The sequence below is a fragment of the Pholcus phalangioides genome, unplaced genomic scaffold (genome assembly GCF_987345545.1).
Source record: "Pholcus phalangioides strain wild (caught in Gottingen) unplaced genomic scaffold, Ppha-v1.0 ptg000008l_1, whole genome shotgun sequence".
NCBI classification, from domain to species: domain Eukaryota; kingdom Metazoa; phylum Arthropoda; class Arachnida; order Araneae; family Pholcidae; genus Pholcus; species Pholcus phalangioides.
In genome coordinates, this window is record NW_028301601.1 from 41440844 (window position 1) to 41459965 (window position 19122).

A 19122-nucleotide genomic window follows, 5' to 3' on the forward strand; every position below is an offset into this window, starting at 1 on the left:
GATAGTAATTATTCCAAATAATACAAATACAAAGCCACAACAGGCAAAATGCCCAACGAGGTGGCTGATAAAAAGATGCCCATAAAAATATAGATGTCATATGTTTCAAAAATACAGCAACCCCATTAAAAATGCAATTAACACAAATTATAAACAATATATACACATGATAAAATATTATACAATGCCCATAAAGAATACTTATGGTTGTCTTATTCTAAGAATGGATAGCTTCTCGATTTACCCCAACATGTTTATCGTATTTCTTTTTAATACATCAAACAAACGAGAATTATTTCATCCTTCAAGGAGCCCCACAGATAATTTTCAATTTGAGTTTCAAGTCTGTTAATGGTTGCCCTTGAATTGACCTGAGGGACCTCAAATACTTATTTTGGATTTGAAATCAATTTAACTTAGATAATAATGCAGTTATTATGAACTCTAATTGAAACAGACGGATTAAGTGCAACTAATTTTTCAGCTAGTTTTTGGACCCTTAATACCTTCCATCTATAAATTATAGATGTATTTTTCTAGTGGCTATCCTTCCAGGCTCTATTGATTACGATCTCAACTACCAACGCATTCCTGAAGTAATGAAAAAATGAGTAATAAAAAGGCTTTATAAACAATTTTTCCCCTTTTAAGGTTTGCATTCGCAACTTGAAAAGTTTATAAATTGGTGAGTGACTGCATGAAATGTTCTTGGAAAATCCACAAATTTTTTTTTTATACTGCGTCGCGAAATTCCTAAGCCCAGCCTTGAGTGTTACGATTAATCTATAGAAATTTCAGTTTTTCAAGAAATAGAATAATGATCTGCTAAGTCTGTAGTGAAGATAGATGAAGAAATTTCCATAATTTTAATTGAGTTAAAAATAAAGATATGGTTAATGCAAGAGTTATCAATGAGGTCTAGTAATTTCAAGTACAGGATGGGTAAAAAGTCCGTAGAAACTTGAATAAAAAACTTAAAAATGAATAAAAACTAGGTCACAGGAATTTTTTTAAGACGGGGAAAAAATTACTGATACGTGGCACTGGTATGAGCAACTTCGGTGGAAATAGGCAAATGATACGGTTATAGGAACGTGTGCTTCTAATCCACAACCAGTTCACCATTGTAAACCGCATATGTGGACCTGCTGAACTCTGCTATTGCTGGATTTGTGACTCACCTGCAATGTGCTATCCCCTGTGGTGGTTTGGTCATGTGGAACACATACTGCTGTAATAAACGATTTGGGACATTCTGTTATTTGCATATCTTTCCTTTGACTCGTGTATGTAAGCGCTACCTATTGGCTGTTTGAGTTTTTTTTCCCGTCTTAGAAAAAATCCTATCACCTAGCGATGATAATCCTTCAAACCATTATTTATTTCAGTTATTTTTACAGTTTTTATGAATTTTTAAAGTTTCTACAGACTTTTTGCCCATCCTGTATTAAAGGAGTAAATCCATGACTGGATAATATATCCTGATAACTATTGAATATTAGTGCCCATGTTAAGTCAATATTTACAGAGTAATACAATAGTTATTGTCAATATTTGCATCACCAATTAATAACACATCTCTGCATTTAATAGTTTAACAATTAAATCCAGTTCATAACACATTTTGTGGCTGGGAATGAATGAGATCTGTATAAATTCAGGATGGTAAATTTTAGAGTGGATTCTTAAATAATAATTATTATTTCACCTGTTTGCATCAATATGGAATCAAATTCAGCAAACTGAAAGGATTTTTTCTACAAAGATTCCACCTGAACTGTTACATACTCTGCATCTTGTAAATAAATTATAATTTGGTAATCTGTATTAATCAACCTCATCCTCAAAAATGCAAACCTCAGATAGAAAAAGTGTATCAATATAATACGATTGTAATACAATTATGTAAGAACACAATAGTTGAAGTGAACAATATTCATAACACAAAATTTACCATGATTGTATGTATTATTAATAAAAGCAAAAAAAAATAATTTAGTTCCTTATTTTCTCTGCCAGTTTTTTTTAGAAATCGGACCCCCACCCCCAAATTATAATGTCATAATTTAACATGAATATCATACTTACATGCAATGCATGTTTTGAACCAGTATACGATGATGAAAAAGGGGCTCCTGGAAAAAAAAAAAAAAAAAAAAACTTATTTTGCATAAGCCCAAATTGTTCAAAAAAAAAGATAAATTTTTAATCCAAGAATTTTCCCAAATTCTCTGCATTAATTGAATTTTGTTTTAATTTTCAATGAAAATTGAAAAAATTCAAATTTACAATTTCTCCCTAGAATTGCAATAAAAATTGCATGCAAGAACGAGATTATGAGAAAAAGGTTTCTCTAAGCAGAGTGTTTCCTTACTGTTGGGTCATCATAATTGTATTTTCACTATTTCATGGTTGAAACTCTTTGAAAATATTCAAGGACTATTCAAACCCTTTTTCCAGGCAAAATTAATAACTCAAGGAAATTCATATCACGGTTGTTAAAAATTATGATTTTTTTTCAAAAAATTAAATAAAAATTATATATTTTTAAAATTTATATTCAACACTTACTAATTTTAATTTCGAGTTCAAAATGCTATATTAATAGATTTTAAACAGTTACAGTTCTCATTTTAACTTGTATACAATATCAAGTCTTAAAAATATTGCTTTAAAATAAAAGAATGATTGTAGTTTGATATACAAATGACACCTAAGCAGAAATTGTTTGAAACAGCATTGTTGTTTATATTTAATAAAAAAAAAATTTTAAATCGTAATCAGTCATATATGTAGGGTGACTATATAACCTGTATTTCCCAGGACATATCAGTACTTTTGTTAATTTTGGCCAACCCAAAATATTTTACAAAAATGCCCCATTATTTCCTGTATTTTCGAGTAAGCTGTACAAAGCTTACTGGAATTTTTAATCGTTACTGAAATCAGGTACAGTAAAACATCTCTTTTGCAGCACCATCGATACAAAAAAATTGGTCTGTAAAAGAGGTGTGACCTTAAATCAGTGGTTTGAAATGCATACTTCCATTATATTTTAAGGGGAAATTATTTGGCAACAAAAGAGAGGTGACCGCATCTCAGGGTTTTCCTTAAGAGGGGTTATGAGGCCAACATTTATGAGGCTGTTTTTCCATATGACTGGTTTTCTTTTTTTCATGGAGGAAACAAAGATATAGATCAACTGAATAGTAAGTTCTCTAGGGGCCGACTTCTCTGCGATAGGTTTTTCCATAAAAAATCGAACAAAGAACAGATGGAGGACCGCTGTGTCGAAGGATATGATTTTTTTTATGGTTGTTAAAGTTGAAAATGATTTAGTTATCTACCTGTTAGTAGAGTGAATGTTAAGTTACTGGGTTGTTATCAATATGCTGAGGTTAACCTTCTAAACGGTGAAGACTCATATATGAGTTCGAAGACAACTACCGTCATTTCGGCCTGAACTCATATATGAGTCCGAAGACAACTACCGTCATTTCGGCTCGAACTCATAAATGCGTTCGCCAGGAACCAGTTCCTTCCCCCATCTCATTGTACGGTTAGTGACAGGTACACAGTGTCGTCAAACTGCCCCTTTCTGCAACAATAGAGTCCTCTCCTCCCTAAACTCATCAATGTTTGAAAAGAAGAATAGCTTATTGAGAAAAGAAGGATTACTTGGTTTGAAAAGGGCACAAATACCCACGTTGTAGTTGAAAAAAAGAAAGAAAGAAAAGGAAAGTTTTTACCAGTAAATTAGAAATTGTTAATTTATTTGACAAAAATATTTATTATTCATATCTGAATATTCGTTTGAATATATATTCAAACCTATGAAATTTAACCACTGTTCTGAGGTTTATTCCAAATCCAATAATTCATTCATCATCCACGCAGAAAGCTACAGCTTGTGCTAAGAGAACTAGTTATTAGTTCTTTCTCCAATTATTACTAATTATATTTGAGCTAATTCACTCGTTAGTAGCTTGGTTAGGGCAGCGGTTCTCAACCGGTGCTCCGTATGCATTTTCCAGGGCTCTGCGACAGGTCGTGGAAAATGAAATGAATAAACAAAATATGATAAATCAATTAAAATGAAAGGCCCACGGGGCTCCGTGAGTGAAAAAAAATTTAAGAACCGCTGGGTTAGGGTATCTTCGTGTATATTTTTTAACGAATGTTCTATATACCATTTGTTTTATGTACTATGATTTTTGTGTAATTTAATGTTCTACTGAAATTGTCACCAAATTATTGAAGCATCTCATGGAAAAAAAGTCTCCAGGGTGGCTTCGTTAACCTCTTGGGCAGGCCTGTCATTTGGGGCGTCGGGGGGTGGGGGCGTTGCCCCTCCCGGCTTTTAAAAATACACTAAAAATGGTATAAATACACACACACATTGAGTACATATGCTTTGCCCCCCTCCCCCCGTCGTCGTCGTTCTCGTTGGTACGTTGCGTCGTTTTAAAAGCCGTCCGTTGAACAACGTTTTAAAGGGGTTTCGATCTTTTTTTGCTTTGAATTAATTATTATCTACTCTATAATATAAAATCCCAAACTCGAAAAGGGCCTGTTTCTAAGCAACAGAAATTAGTGACGATTTTATGTAACGAAAATCTGTTACGTTTTTGGGTTACGGAAGTCGGTTACAATTTTGGTTCAAGTTTTCATTTAACTCTTGCATATTGGGACCAACTCTTGCATATCCCCCATCGGGACTAAGTTATGTGTAAGTACCGAGAGGCTCCTACTTCCTACAGTAGGGGCCCCAAACCAGCTTTTTCACGGGCCCCTCTGTGGTTAATTTATAGTGTGAAAAATCAAAAAGTGATGAGAATCGTTCCAGCCCCTGTCAGCCCTGCCCTTGTGGGGGTCATGCCGACATTGTATAATATACATAAATCACCGGTGCTCCCAACACACGGGATCTTGGTACCTGGGGGTGGCATAGCACATATATCTTCATGGGGAAGTTAAAAAGCTTAATTTCCAGAGGCCCTCGATGGACCTCATTGTTTTCTTGCTGCTTTAAAACTGAAAAATTTCCGATAGCGAAAGCCCAAGATATTTCCAGTCCAGCCCCCCCCCCCACCTCATAAAAATCTGCGAATTCGGTCCAGAGTGATTGCGTGGGGCGCTGGATTTTATTCGTTGGTAAAATGAATACAAATGAAAATTTGCCATGGCCCTCACAGGGTACTTCCAAGTCGGGGACCCCGTTTCATTTTGGGGGCCCTGTATGAATCTCTTATTCTTTTCTGGGTCCGGCGTATTTTGTTGGGGGCGATGGGTTTTATTCGTTGGTAAAATGAATACAAATGAAAAATTTTCGTGGCACTCGCAGCTGTGGAAGTCGGTAAAGCTTCGAGGTCGGGGACCAGGGCCCTCATTTAGCTTTTTCCAGAGGGGGGGGGGGGGGGGCAAAGAACACGTACTCAATGTATGTGTATATATATAACCCCCCCCCCCCCCAATGACGAGCCTGTCGGGGACCGATGTGGAAATTGATAGGTTTCATTTTGGGGGCCCTGGATTAATCTCATTGTTGTCTTTTGTTTAACATTGTGGAACTTGCAGCAGCTGAAGTCCGAAATAAATGTATTTTGTTGGGGGCTATGGGTTTTATTCGTTGGTAAAATGAATACAAATGAAAATATTTCATAGCACTCGCAGCGGGGGATGACCGACAAGTTTCCAGGTCGGGGGCCCCATGTGGAAATTGACAGGATCAATTTTGGCGGGCCATGGATGAATATCATTTTTTTCCGTGGAATTTTGCAACAGCAGAAGCCCCAGATGAATCCAGTCTGGGTCCCTCACTAAAATTCAGCGAATTGGAGTCTGGGGACCCTCGTGGAGAAGTTTTGTGGGGTTACTTGATGAATCACATTTGTTTTTTGTTGCTTTATTATTGTAAAATTCGCTTGTTCAGTAAGCTGGTGCTCTCACGTGTCACTTTCTATAACACTCTGATGAAGTGGGACTAGATAAACAAAATATGTTGTGAAGAGAAGGGAAGGGGGGATTGGCCGCCAAAAGCGGCAGGGGGGGGGGGGGGCAGGGCCCCCCTAGTATTAAGATATTCTTATACAGAGTGCATGTCATTTTACTTGCGAACCAGTAAATCCAGACTTGTAAATACAGCAAAATAACAGGTGCTTGAGTTTAAAAAAATCTCATCTCTGTCGCACTTTCAATTGTCTATTGTGTGCCAATACTACAGCTGTTTTATCGGACTTCTTAAAACTGGCTATTCTTCTAGTACCCACAGTAGGTACAACAGATAAGTGTGCACAAAATGACCATGGTGCAACAAAAGTAAATCGAAAATGAAAGAGAGAGAGAGAGAGAGAGAGAACTAGTGAACGCTTTTTCTCAGAAAAGGAACCTGTATTGTATCAAATAAATGCCGAGGCAAGTTGGCAAACCCCTTTTTTTTGTCAAAATGGTTGATGCAAAGATGGAATGTCCTGTTTTTTCTCCTTTATTGTGATGTTACTAATAGTTTTCTTTGTAAAGATTCGCGATCCCCAAAAAAAGTTGAGGAATGTAAACTTCCTGGAAAAGGTGCAGAAATCTCTCTTGTGATAAGATTATCCGCCTTAGGCGGTGATAAACTTGGAAGTCTGGGGGGCACGGTCAGTATTGTTGTGGGAGCAAGGTGATGATGATATCTATACACATATACATTAGACTAGTCGACTTAACCTTTGACGTTGGTGGTGGGGGGGGGGGGGGCGCAGTGCACCTCATGCCACCTCCCCGTATCTCCGCCCATGTGATCTGCTACTTTTTGAATTCGAATTCAGTCATTTCCTTGGATTCCATGCCATTTTTCACAAAAATAAAAAATACCAAACTATTACTCGATTCTCGAGTAAAATGACTTCCCCTGATTCAGTTTTTCGCTCGATATAATCAGATAACTCAATTTTTTTTTTAAATAAAGTATTCCAACATTGACTATTGTTCATTTTGAGGTATATTTCTGGAAATTTTTAAATGCACATTTTTGCACTATAAATGCGTTTTCTTTTTTTAGCATATTTTTCATTTCTGACATTTCTGAATTCCGAAATGAACGATTTTTCTTTTTTTCCTGGGTGTATTTCCTCTCAGGGAAATTTCTCCACTTTAAATACATATATAAATAAATATATATATTTTAATTATACGTATATTTTTCTATACTCCCCCCCCCCTACATATTCTGAGCCTTTAGGGCAGGCATATTAACGCATTTTTAAGGCACATATTTTTATATTTTATGCATATTTCGGCATTATAATATGAGTATTTTTGCTTCTTTTTTTGATTTGTTGGAACATTACAATTCATTTTTTATCTCTTTCAAATGCATATATAATTTTTTTTTCAATTTTGCGTGCATTTTTCATTTTTGATGCCATAATTCGGGATTACTCAACGATGGTTTCAATTTTTCGCATATATACATCCTTTCCAAAAAAATTAGAACACCCAGAAATTTACGATAGCAGTTCATGGAATATTCAAGTTGGAAAGCGCAGTTCAAGGTTGTAGCACAAGTACAGTTTAATTTGCATTTTCCTTTTCTATCATGATCATATCATATGAGCATTCATATCTTGAGCATATCGGTGGCAAAAAGTTTTCATAAAGTAGTTAAATGCGTCGTAAAATACCAAATTAATTTTTTCCTCTTTGTTTCAAAAAATTGGAACACTCCGAATGCTGTTTGAGAAAATTAGAACATTTGGCTTAAAACCTATTACTGTATTACATGAATTTTTTTCATGCAAATTTACATCAACTTGATCGAATAAGTGTTCCATGTCTTTCTTCGTTATGTATGCAAACCTACAAGCATTCAATGTTCGCAATACGTGTAGAAAAACGGGAAATTTCTGAAAAACGCAGAAAATTACGAATGTATTTGCTAGGACTGGGGGGGGGGAGGGGGACGCGTGCTGATATCGTACGAATACATTGTGCTGTGGCCATCTTTGGTCTTGGCCATGGATTTTATGCATCAAGACATTCAATTTATGAGTGTCCGGCACAGACCCGAATCGGGCCTCAGCTATAAATCCCATCTTCGCTATCGGCTCCCCGATAGCGGCTTGCAATTGATCAGTTTTTATTTATTTATTTATTTTAGCTCGAGTCCGCAATCTCTTGATAAGACTAGTATCAGGTACTAGTCATCAGATATCACAAAACCATCGAAATATCGATGAGGTTTGATACACATTGGCGAATTCTTCATACTATCTGCGTTTTTCATCTTCAAACGAAGTCTTCAGAGGAAACAAAAAATAAAGGCCAATGGATTAGAAGACATCTCTGGATAGAGGTGTGAACGTTAGGCTCTCTACCTTTTGATTCCAGAAGTTGAAGATGTATGGTATGGAGAAAGAAATTGCATTTTCTATCGTGATTTTGACTCTTTCTAAGCTATTACTTAATTGCTGCAGCAAGTCACATAGGGGGAAAGATGAAAATGTAAATTACAACCATACCCTTAATTTGAGCTTTCCAACTTGAGCTCTTTATGAACTGCTCTCGTAAATTTCTAGGGTGTTCTAATTTTTTGAAAAAGATCGGATGTTTTTATTTCATGGTATATTTCGACATTTTTAAAAATGCAGATTAAACTTTATTTTTAGTGCATGTTTTAGCGTCTAATCCGGGCTCTAGTTACAACTTTCTTTCCCGTTTTGAATTCCAGAGACTTCATTTACTTCTAGTATTTGTGCATTTAAACATTTTCTCAGTATGTTACTTGTTTTCATGTATTTTTTTTTGTAACATGATTTAATGCACCAAATTTATATATTTAAGAGAGAATTCTTTCATTATAATCCGATGCAAATGACTGTTTATCTAATATGCGTATTCAATCTCACTAAACCTACGCTCATTATTGAAATTAACTCCACGATCATGAGATATCATGAAAAAAATAAATGAATATTCAAAAAGAATGTGAGTAAAGCATTGAGAAGCAGTGTTATACCCGAAAGTTTTGATAAATTAATTATTTAATGATGTTCCAAGGTTGGGAAGTAGCTGTAGTTTTGCTCGAATAGATTTGTATCAACTGATAAATATCAGTTGTTACAATGCCTTGCCTCGAATAGTAGTAATTCCAACAACACTGATTTAATCAACGCACATTATTTACGAAAAAGCTTTGCGATTTTCAAAAAAAATTGTACATTTTAGGTGAACCTCAAAATCGCGAGAACATACTGCAACACTTGCAAATTTAAAAAATACAATTAAAATATTAAGGGGCACATATATAGAATGCTTCTCGAGATTCAGAATACTTAGAGTGTTCAACTTGAACATATTGGGACATTTTTAAATACCTAGTGGATGGGTTAGTAATTTCTTCTTAGTAAGTTCTGACATTCCGTTACTAAGTTAATCATATCAATATTTCACAAGCGAAAGCAAGTAAATTTTATTGCCTGTTAAAGCTAATCTATATTGATAGAGTTATTTACCATAGCATCTATAAACACGCTACAATAATTTCGTTCAAAATTTTGCGTATATCCCGCCTTTATGTGTTTTTTATTTAGTTCGGAAAATAGAAAAACTTTGGAGAATGAAAGGAGAAAGTACATTTCTGGGAAGAAAGGGTCAATCACCGGGCGTTACCAGCCTGTCACTTCGGTTCAGCCCCCTCTCGACGGCTTATCATGCATGCCAATTACCCATTGTCACATATTGGGGGGAAAGCATTCTAGAATCACGTGACCCTGTGGTCATTTTGAAAAGATTTCGTGAAAATAAGTAGCTTTTTTTGAAGAGGTTTTGTGTTCGACCCTGAGCCGTCGATAGGGTTAAAAAATTTTATAAGTGCAATAAGAATAAATCTAAAATATTAGCTTATCACTAAACATCAGCTTCGGCTCCCATTCAAAAAATTAAAAAAAAGTAGGAAAAGGTTTTAGGGTACCCCACTTAGAACCTTAATCACAATCTTAATAACACTTTTTCGCAAGTGAAGCACTCTTGTTTGCTGAGCATTGTGAATATTGCTTATGCCTCTGCATTACTTAAAAATACAGAAGACAATTCAATGGGTAGTATCAGAATCCCCACAACTCCTCTGTTATGTAAACTGTTGTTTCACCTATGCAAACATTCTGCGCAAATAACCCCAAAATCATTGGAAGATGAAGGAAAAAAAAAAAAGAGTCAATTTTTGAAGAACACTACTTTTAAGCCCCGTTCACATGTGCAAGATAGGGGATTACCAGCATAACTTTTTTCCCCTCGTAAAGAAAAAAAAGGTGGGAGAGAAGCTCATCAAAAAAAGCCTATCTTTCTTGGGGAGGATTGGTGGTCGACACCACCAACCCTCTCTCCCATAATCCTTTGCGCTGCGAAAACTACATCAAGCTCCTTTATGAACCACTTCCGTTCAACCCACGTAACCAGTGATGCCTTCCGGAAAGAAGAGGGGGATTACTGGCAATAACTAAACGTCATGTGAATGGTTTGTAGCAAAAATCTGTTACCGGGAACATCCTGGGATGTTTTATTGCATATGTGAACAACGCTTTTGTGACACTTGCTTGATGTTTTTTTTTATTCCAAAGGTGATGTCAGTTTTTCCATCATTTTTTTTTATATGTCCTTAACACAACTTGTACAAAAATAAAAAGTTGGCCCTTTTCTGGAATATTTGATGCAAGGAAATTCATGGAGGAATAAGTATCTTTAAAATATTGATTAATTATTTTTTTTCTTATCAGTATTCATGTTTTGTTATCGCATGTACGTAACTTCAACAAAAGAGGAAGTTTTGACCACATGGCACTATAATCTTCAATTATTATCCAGGACTATTCGCTGCTAGGCTATTTCCCTGCATGATAAGCCAAACAATTGTTTTGAGTAATTTTCAACCCAATTACACTGAGCTTTACATTTCTCAGAATGACATCTTTCACTGAATCGGAAATAACAGTACTCTCCGTTGGGATTGAAACATGATCGGGAATTGCTCCGAGACCTAGCACAGGAATGATTTGGTTTGTCAGAACACGATCACACATTTAATTGCGCTAATTGCTGCTCCAGCGATGAAATTTTTTCCAAGAGTTCTTTGATTGACACGTTTTCATTTGTGACAGCACAGGCTTGGGATCTCGGAGTCATATCCGATATTCAATCACCCATTGCAGCCAACTTAGTAGCGTCTTTGTCACTCACTATCACCACATTGCAAATCGGATCTAGCAAATTCTCAAGTCAAAGTTTTGATTAAATTATCCGAAACATCAGCCATAGCATGGGCGGAGATACGGGGGGGGGGGGGGGGCAAATGCCCCAGAGTAAAACGTGGAGTCGACTGATCGAATGTGTATATGTATAGATGAATTGACATCATCGTCATCGTGTCCCCTCCCCCAGACTTCCAAGTCAATCTTCGCCTATGAGCCATAGCCTTCAGTTTCTGCAAAAGCTGGCTAGGCTTCATGTCACCTAGTTTGATTTTGACGATGAGCCATTTAATGCGAACAGTCTCACTTTCCCCGAATAAATTCAGCAATCTCGATTTTGATTCCGCATATTTATTAGTACTGTCGCTGCTGACAATGTCCCATATATTTGACATATTTTGGTGCTAACTGAGACACCAGATGATTAAATTCTGTATTATCTGAAACGATACCAATGATCTTAAATTGTGCTTCTACTTGATAAAACCAGATCTCTCGTTTATCAGTCTAGAAGGGAGGAATCTTTGCACTTTCTTTGTTCAGCTCTGATGTCGTATTCTCCTGAAACAAGTATAAATAATAGAGAAGAGAAATTACTTGTGTGAAAACTTCTTTTTTAACTTCTAGGACTAACATAGTGTGGACTACTTATTTTTCTTTTCACTCTACTCGATTATACACAGCATTTCACATATAGGCTAAAGCCTGTTTTTTCAATATTATTACGTTGCCACTACTTTACAATGCCACTACAGTGGTGCTGACAGGGCTCCAGCTCGAGGCAATAACAATTACTAGATGCGTGACCCACTATTTAGAGGGCTAAGAAGGGTGGAGGGGTACAAATTCTATTATTGTGTTTTATTTTTTACATAAAAAATTTACTGAACAGGGGGAAGGGGAAGGAAAATTTTGAATCTCGAATGCCACCAAAACTCCCAGCTTGTCAGTCACCAATGGCAATTTTTAAATTTTTTCACTGATTTAAAATGATAATTGACCACAGATTATTGCTGTCTTAACGCATTGGTTCAATCGGGCACAGCCCGGGAGCCTCAACAGAACAGGAGTCTCACAAAAGTGACAACTGTTTGATATTTTCAAAATTTGACAGGCAGGCCGGCACTCGGTTTGGGGGCTCACGATGCTCTTAAGACGGCCCTGCAACAGATATGGATAAAAAGTAGAATCAACAAGTAATGCACCTAAACATGTGAACCGAAGGTTTAAAATCAACTGTTCTTAATTAGGGATCCTTGGAGTTAGTGAGCTTTATTGAGAAAAAAATTCAATTGTTTTTCTTATACATTAAAACGCCTATTAACAGACACCTCTCAGAGGCTGTCACCCCACTTTTACGGACAAATAATTTATTTACCCTTATATAATAAAAGTAAGACCATTAATCAAACCCCTGTGATTAATGGTCACCCCTCTTTTACGGAAGAATTTTTTTGTCCCATGGTGTCCGCAAAAGATACGTTTTACTGCATTATACACTGAGTGGCCACATTATTCTGACTATTTGAGTTTTAAGCAAATGAACTACGGTGCCGCACTGTTGCCACTAGAGGGCTAGGCTGTCATAAAAAAGGAAAGCTTAGTTCCTGAGACTGTAACAGACTGATCAGAACCACCACTAGAGGGGAGCAGGTGGGTCTGCTGCCACAGGTGCCTGGCCAGAGGAGCAGGGTTAGCACGGTATTTACCACTGATGGTTTTTACCATAGGGTTGTGGATTTTGGAAATGAAACATGGGATAAACTGCCTGAAATTGCCTAAAACTGCCCAAAACCTCCAATTTTCAAAACGTTATGTGGAAATATAGATTTTTCTTTCACAATACTATATATATCACTTTTTATAGCATATAAATAAAAGTACTAGCAGAATACAAACTTGTTTAACTAAATCAAAAATATTTCTAAGGGTGTTATTTGATTTTTGTTTTGTTTAAGTAAACTGTTTTTCATCAAATTGATGGTTTTCTACTGAAAATCCGATGGTAAATTAATATCACTCATTATATAACTCACTGGTTAAATAAACACTCAAATTTTTATTTTGTGTTATATAGATGCTATTTTTACTTCAAATCTCATCTTTCATGTATGATTATGAAGCGGGTACTGTATTTAGGACAGTGCTTGTCCAAAACCCTGCCAAATCTGCCAGAACTTTCCTTTAGAAAATGCATTATACTGAGGTACTGAATACACATAGTTAGTTACAAGCATTGTGTTATTGTAAAAGCTCAACATAAATATTTTTCATTAGATAATATTACACTATAGATATTTACATCATTATAATGTTTAACACAACTTGTTCTATTTTGACTTTTCAAGCATTTTTTTCTTTTTAAGTCAACTTTCTATTCTCAATTTTGAATTTAAAAAAATTGATTTTAAATGAAGGAAAAAATCTGAACAAAATGAGGACACTATGTAGCATCTACACTACTAACTGAACACAATTTGACAAACACAGAGTATGCCTATATGATGGCAAAAGACTTCAAGACCCAAAATTTATTAAATTTCAATTGTTGCTCGTATGAGGCTAGATGCTAATATTTAACTGAATATAAATACAAGCTATATATGGTGAACAGCAGTCAGAAAAAACACTGGAAGAATAAGGCTTATCAAGACTGTCTTTAACACATTTTTATTTTTGTGTCTCGCAAGTTATGCATCAATTGAAAGAATATTTTCAAATTTTGTAATCTTAGAAATCATCCTAGCACAGATAGGGCAGCAAAATAAGTTATGTGCTATCGAATGTTAAGAAGCGCAATTCAATTTCAATTTGCTAACAAGAGCCCCCCCGGCAAATCGTCTAGGGACAATTTACTGCCGAATCCCTTTCGGGAGGAGGGGGTGGGGCTAATGCGGGTTTTTTTATTGTTTATGAAAAATATTTACAAAGCAAGACAGAAAATATGTACATGATATATACATTATTTACATAAAGATCTCATGCCGCTATGTAAACCGACATTTTTTTTTTATGCGCAACCATTCATAGCCCTGATCACAGTTTGTCCCGAGGATACTCCCCAGCGCGACCCAACCCGCAAGGGTAAAAGGCTTATATCCAGGGAGGGACAGAGCCTGGGTCGTGTCTGGTCTGTCGGGGGTCTCTTGGGCCGTGACTTGGTCGCTCACTTATTGTTCAATGTGCCGTGTTGCTGCCTGTGCTGCCAGTCTGATGGATCTTCTCGTAGGCTGCTCTGGTCTAGTTGTGTGGTTGCCTATGTCTATCCTCCACCTGTGTAGTTTTTCAATGCCCTCTTTTCAAGGTAGCGCACGAGATTCTCAAGTGTTCTTGATTATTTTTCGAGCCAGCTCATCCTCCAAAACCACTCCTTCACCAGCTCTTGCCTTGGTTTGATCATGTGGAAATCTTTTGTGTACGGGCAGCTGGTGGCATAGTGGAGTGGTGTGCCGACTTCTCCGCACATACATTTGTTGTTGTTAGATATTTTGAATCTCTCGAGGTAGCTGGGGAATGGTCCATGACCAGTAAAGAAAATGGCTTTCTCTGTTAAGAAGCGCAGCTGAGCTTGATTATTAGTGTTCAATTATTAAGCAAGTTTAATTTCACACACATTTTGTAGTCATATCTATTGCATTTTTCTAATTTTCATTTAATATTTCTATTACATTCTTGTATCTTTCATATCTATATATATAAAATTGATTTTCTGTCTGTGTGTGTATGTATGTTCTCCATACAAATCTACAATTTTAGATCGATCGTCGCCAAATTTTGCATACATACCAAATGGGACCCGACTTGAACAATAGGCTACTTTAAAATTTCGTCAGAGCAGGGCAAATGCCCCAAATGGGCAGAAAAACTATCGGGCAACAATGGTTTTTTGAGCCTCAACAATCACTTTCTGAACGTTTACTTTGGTTACCGTGGTTCCTTAGCAATGCGTTTCAGACATGTATATGCCTTTACAATGGTTTGCCACTTTTTTCCAATAGTCGTCAGAATCATCATCAGCATCACTTTGAAGGTCAGGCAAAGGATGAGATCCCCATAGAAATCAGTGTTAAAATTGCCGATTTTACTGTATAAAATGCGGAAATTTAGTGGGGTTTCCTGCCACATCAATAATTTTAAAAATTGTATTGAATTGACCAAGAAAAAAATATTGCTGTAAAGGAATTTTTTGTTATATCGAATATCATTGTAGTGACGTTTCACTGTACAATAATCTTATATAACAATCTTCTCTATACCTATATTACTGTCTGGTCCTGATTCATAATGTTAATATACTCTATAATGATAGCTCCCTTATAACGATTTGTTTCTCTGGTCCCTTTGATTATCATTTCATGGGCTTTTCACTGTAGTATGTTTGAGTTATAAATTGTACAAAATGCAAATTATTAGAATTTATACATACAAAGAGAGGACAAAGAAAAAAATAGGTTTGTACATCAACCTACCTAATTCAAAGTGTATTGCTGATGGAGATCTAAACATTGCTCGTGTTACAACAGTTTTTTTCTACAATTCTTATTTTTCCTTTTTTTTTATATAGAGGCTTAAATTTATTTGAATTTTTTATGGTAATTATCAACTAAACAATTTGAATAACTATCAATCATTAGTTAAAAAAAGCCTTATTCTGCATATTAATTAACAATACTAAGAGGCCAATTGTATGTACAAGGTTTTCACTATGTCCTGTTAAAAACCCAACCCTGCAGAGGAGACCAAATTTCCCCTCTTTACCTATCATTCAACATTACAAGGGGGTGCCAAAATGCGTGCTTGCCCCATGCTGAGCAAGTACCTGTAGTGATTGACGATGATAGAATCTATTCAATTTATTTAACTAACAAAAACAAACCACAAAAATCGCTACAAACGCATGGAACGGACATACTCCGGCCAAGAAGTGAAAATTTGAAAAAAAAATAGTAAAAATAGGAACACCAACAAAAAATAGGGAAAAAATTTAATTCCCCAATTATCGTGGCATTTAAAAATGCTGTCATTGAGATTCACACCTTATATATTTTAATTATAGTATTATCTATTGATATTTCAAGAAACTCAAGTTCTCTAACAAATTTAAAAAATCTTTCATTTTCACAGAATGTGGGATCAAAAACAATGCAAATAGCAAAACTAAACAGAAATTAATCAAATTTCTACTGTTACTTGAAAAGTCCACTTAATAATCTTAATCAATCCCCCCCCCCCCCCATGCTTTTTGAAGAAAGGAAAAAAAAACTCTAGGTGCCATAGAAATGCAGTGCATGAATGCTTAACCCTTGCCCATGGGCCGAATGCGGCCCCAGAGTCATCTGTTGTGGCCCACATTTTCAAACCTAATTTTGTAAAAATGAACTAAGCAATACACTTCCAGATCATTCAAGAGACCCTGTGGCACAGTTTCAAGTCATTCAAGAGACCCTGTGGCACAGTTTCAAGTCATTCAAGAGACCCTGTGGCACAGTTTCAAGTCATTCAAGTAGCATCGCATTTACAGATCACCACGGCACTGTTCCAGATTACTCAAGTTACCCGAGCTGCTGTTCCACTTCAAGTGAGCTGTGGCACATTCCTAGATCACTCGAGTGACCTGCGACAATGTTCACCAACACTTAAGTGACTCACGGCAGAGTTACATTTACATGTCATTCAAGTGACTCACGGCAGAGTTACATTTACATGTCATTCAAGTGACCCACAGCACATTTAAACGTCATTCAAGTGACCCATGGCACATTCCCTGATCATTAAATATTTTGCAGTATATTTAAAGATCACCGTGGCACAGTTCCAGAGCACTCAATTGACCCATGAAACTTTTAAAGATCACTCAATAACCTGCGCCACAGTTCCACATTCTTCAAGTGCAGGGGTGGGAAGTGACTAAGTCCATTTCGGAGCAGCTCTGGAGCAGCAAAATTCAGGATTTGGAGCAGCAAATTCGGGATTTGGAGCAGCAAAATATGGGATTCTGAGCAGATATTCATAAATTGGAGCAGTGAAATTAACAAGAATATATTAACCCTCAACCCTTTTCAAAATAAAACTGCACTGTCTTTTGTTATCAAACATCTTTTCGTCAGCTTGATTTTTGTTTTTGGTGTTTTAGGCTTTTGACACCTTGTTTGAAAGAGCGGCTGTCATAAAATTTTTTGCACCAGTCTATTTAAGATGATTTTTGCTTACTGAGGGCACTATTTGCTGCCTTGAACAGAAGCACTTCAAATGAGCTAAAAAAATTTTATAAGTTTTAAATTTTTTTTATACTTGGAAAGAAATTGTTGCAAAATGGGAGAGAATTTCGGAAAAATCAACTCGATGTTTGGCGATTCAGCACTCATTATCTGGCGAGATTGGCGATCTGATACTCGATATTTGGCGATTTAACGCTCGTTATTCGGCAACATTGGCGATTTAACGCTCGTTATTCGGCAACATTGGCAATTTAACGCTCGTTATTCCGCAACATTGGTGATTTAACGCTCGTTATTCGGCAAAGTTTCTAAACAAACATTCGTAATTCGGCGAACATGCGCTTTTTACTCCCGGAAAGAAAATTATTTTCACGCAACATCGGGATTTAACACAATGACAATCGACTACAGTAATTTCTGCTGCTTCCAGTGACGACTTTTTTTTTAACGGAAACACTCGAATTTGCACTTTAAAAGCTGAAAGGCATTGCAAACCATCTTCAGTTCCACGATCACGGACAATATCGGGGTTTTGCGATGGAAAGCCCGATCAGGGGCCGATAGTTCAAGGCGATAGTTTAAGTATAGTGGAATAAAAACACGCTCTTCTCGTAAAGAGACGTTTCGTGGCTAGCAGGAACAAAAAAATTTTGGCGTCCTTTCCGAAATTCCGGGCATACTGAAGCAAAATTCGCTATTTGGCGCAGAAAAATGTGAAAATACGCTATTGGAGCAGGATGGCGCAAGATATTAGTTTTGGCGCAATTGGCGCAGAGTTCCCACCCCTGCAAGTGTGCTGCGGCACATTCCCAGATCATTTAGATGACCCGCGGAAAATTTACTGATCACCGCAGCACAGTTCCAGAGTACTCAACTGACCGAGGTCAGCTTAAGTGACCCACAACGCATTTCAAAATTAATGAAATGGCCCACACTCTACTAATTGTTGAACACCCTTGATGTAACACCACCGGAAGTTACATTACATCCGAAGGATACAATGATTAAAATGGCCCTCATATGCTCATGAACGTCTTTTTTTTTCAAAGACACCGCACACAGATTACTCAATGGTCTGAGATACATTAACACTAAGTAGCTCAATGCATTTTTTTATAGATTATTTTAGTGGCGCTCTTGACACTTTTCCAGGCCACTCAAGTGACCTGCTGCGTACTTTCCGATCATCCAAGTGACTTGCGGCACATTTCCAGATGAATCAAACGGCTCACAGTACACTTTCAGACCACCCGAATGACTCGCGGTACACTTCAACTTTACTCAACCTTTTGAAGAGTATGGGCTATTTCATTGATTTGAAAACATGTCACGGGCCACTTAATTAAGTGATCTAGAACAACACAGCAGATTATAAGTGTGATCTGTACGGTACGAGATCCACATATTAAAATATTTTACAAGAAATCTCAAACAGAAAACTGTAACCATGGACCTTAGTTTAAAAAAAAAAACCTCATATATGTGATAAGTAGAGCCCGGATTATATGCAAATGCATATGCTTTTGCATATTTTGACCTTTTTTAGCATTAATGCATATAAATGCATAAAATCAAAGAATTTTCAGTATAAGTGCATATTTTGAAGGTTTATTTAACTCACTCAATTTTTTTTTATAATTTTTCAAATAAATATTTTTATAATATCGATTTTTTTTCCC

At 36.4% G+C, this 19122-nt stretch overlaps 1 protein-coding gene across 4 annotated transcripts in view; it reads right to left on the reverse strand.

Annotated features, from left to right (window-relative positions):
* LOC149084294 (dehydrogenase/reductase SDR family member 7-like) overlaps window positions 1–19122 on the reverse strand; it is a 164980-nt gene that overhangs the window by 98423 nt on the left and 47435 nt on the right. For all 4 annotated transcript variants that reach the window (XM_089234661.1, XM_089234662.1, XM_089234663.1 and 1 more), the window contains exon 5: window positions 2089–2135. In XM_089234661.1, the coding sequence (XP_089090787.1) occupies window positions 2089–2135 (47 nt within the window). The remainder of the gene's footprint in view (window positions 1–2088; window positions 2136–19122) is intronic.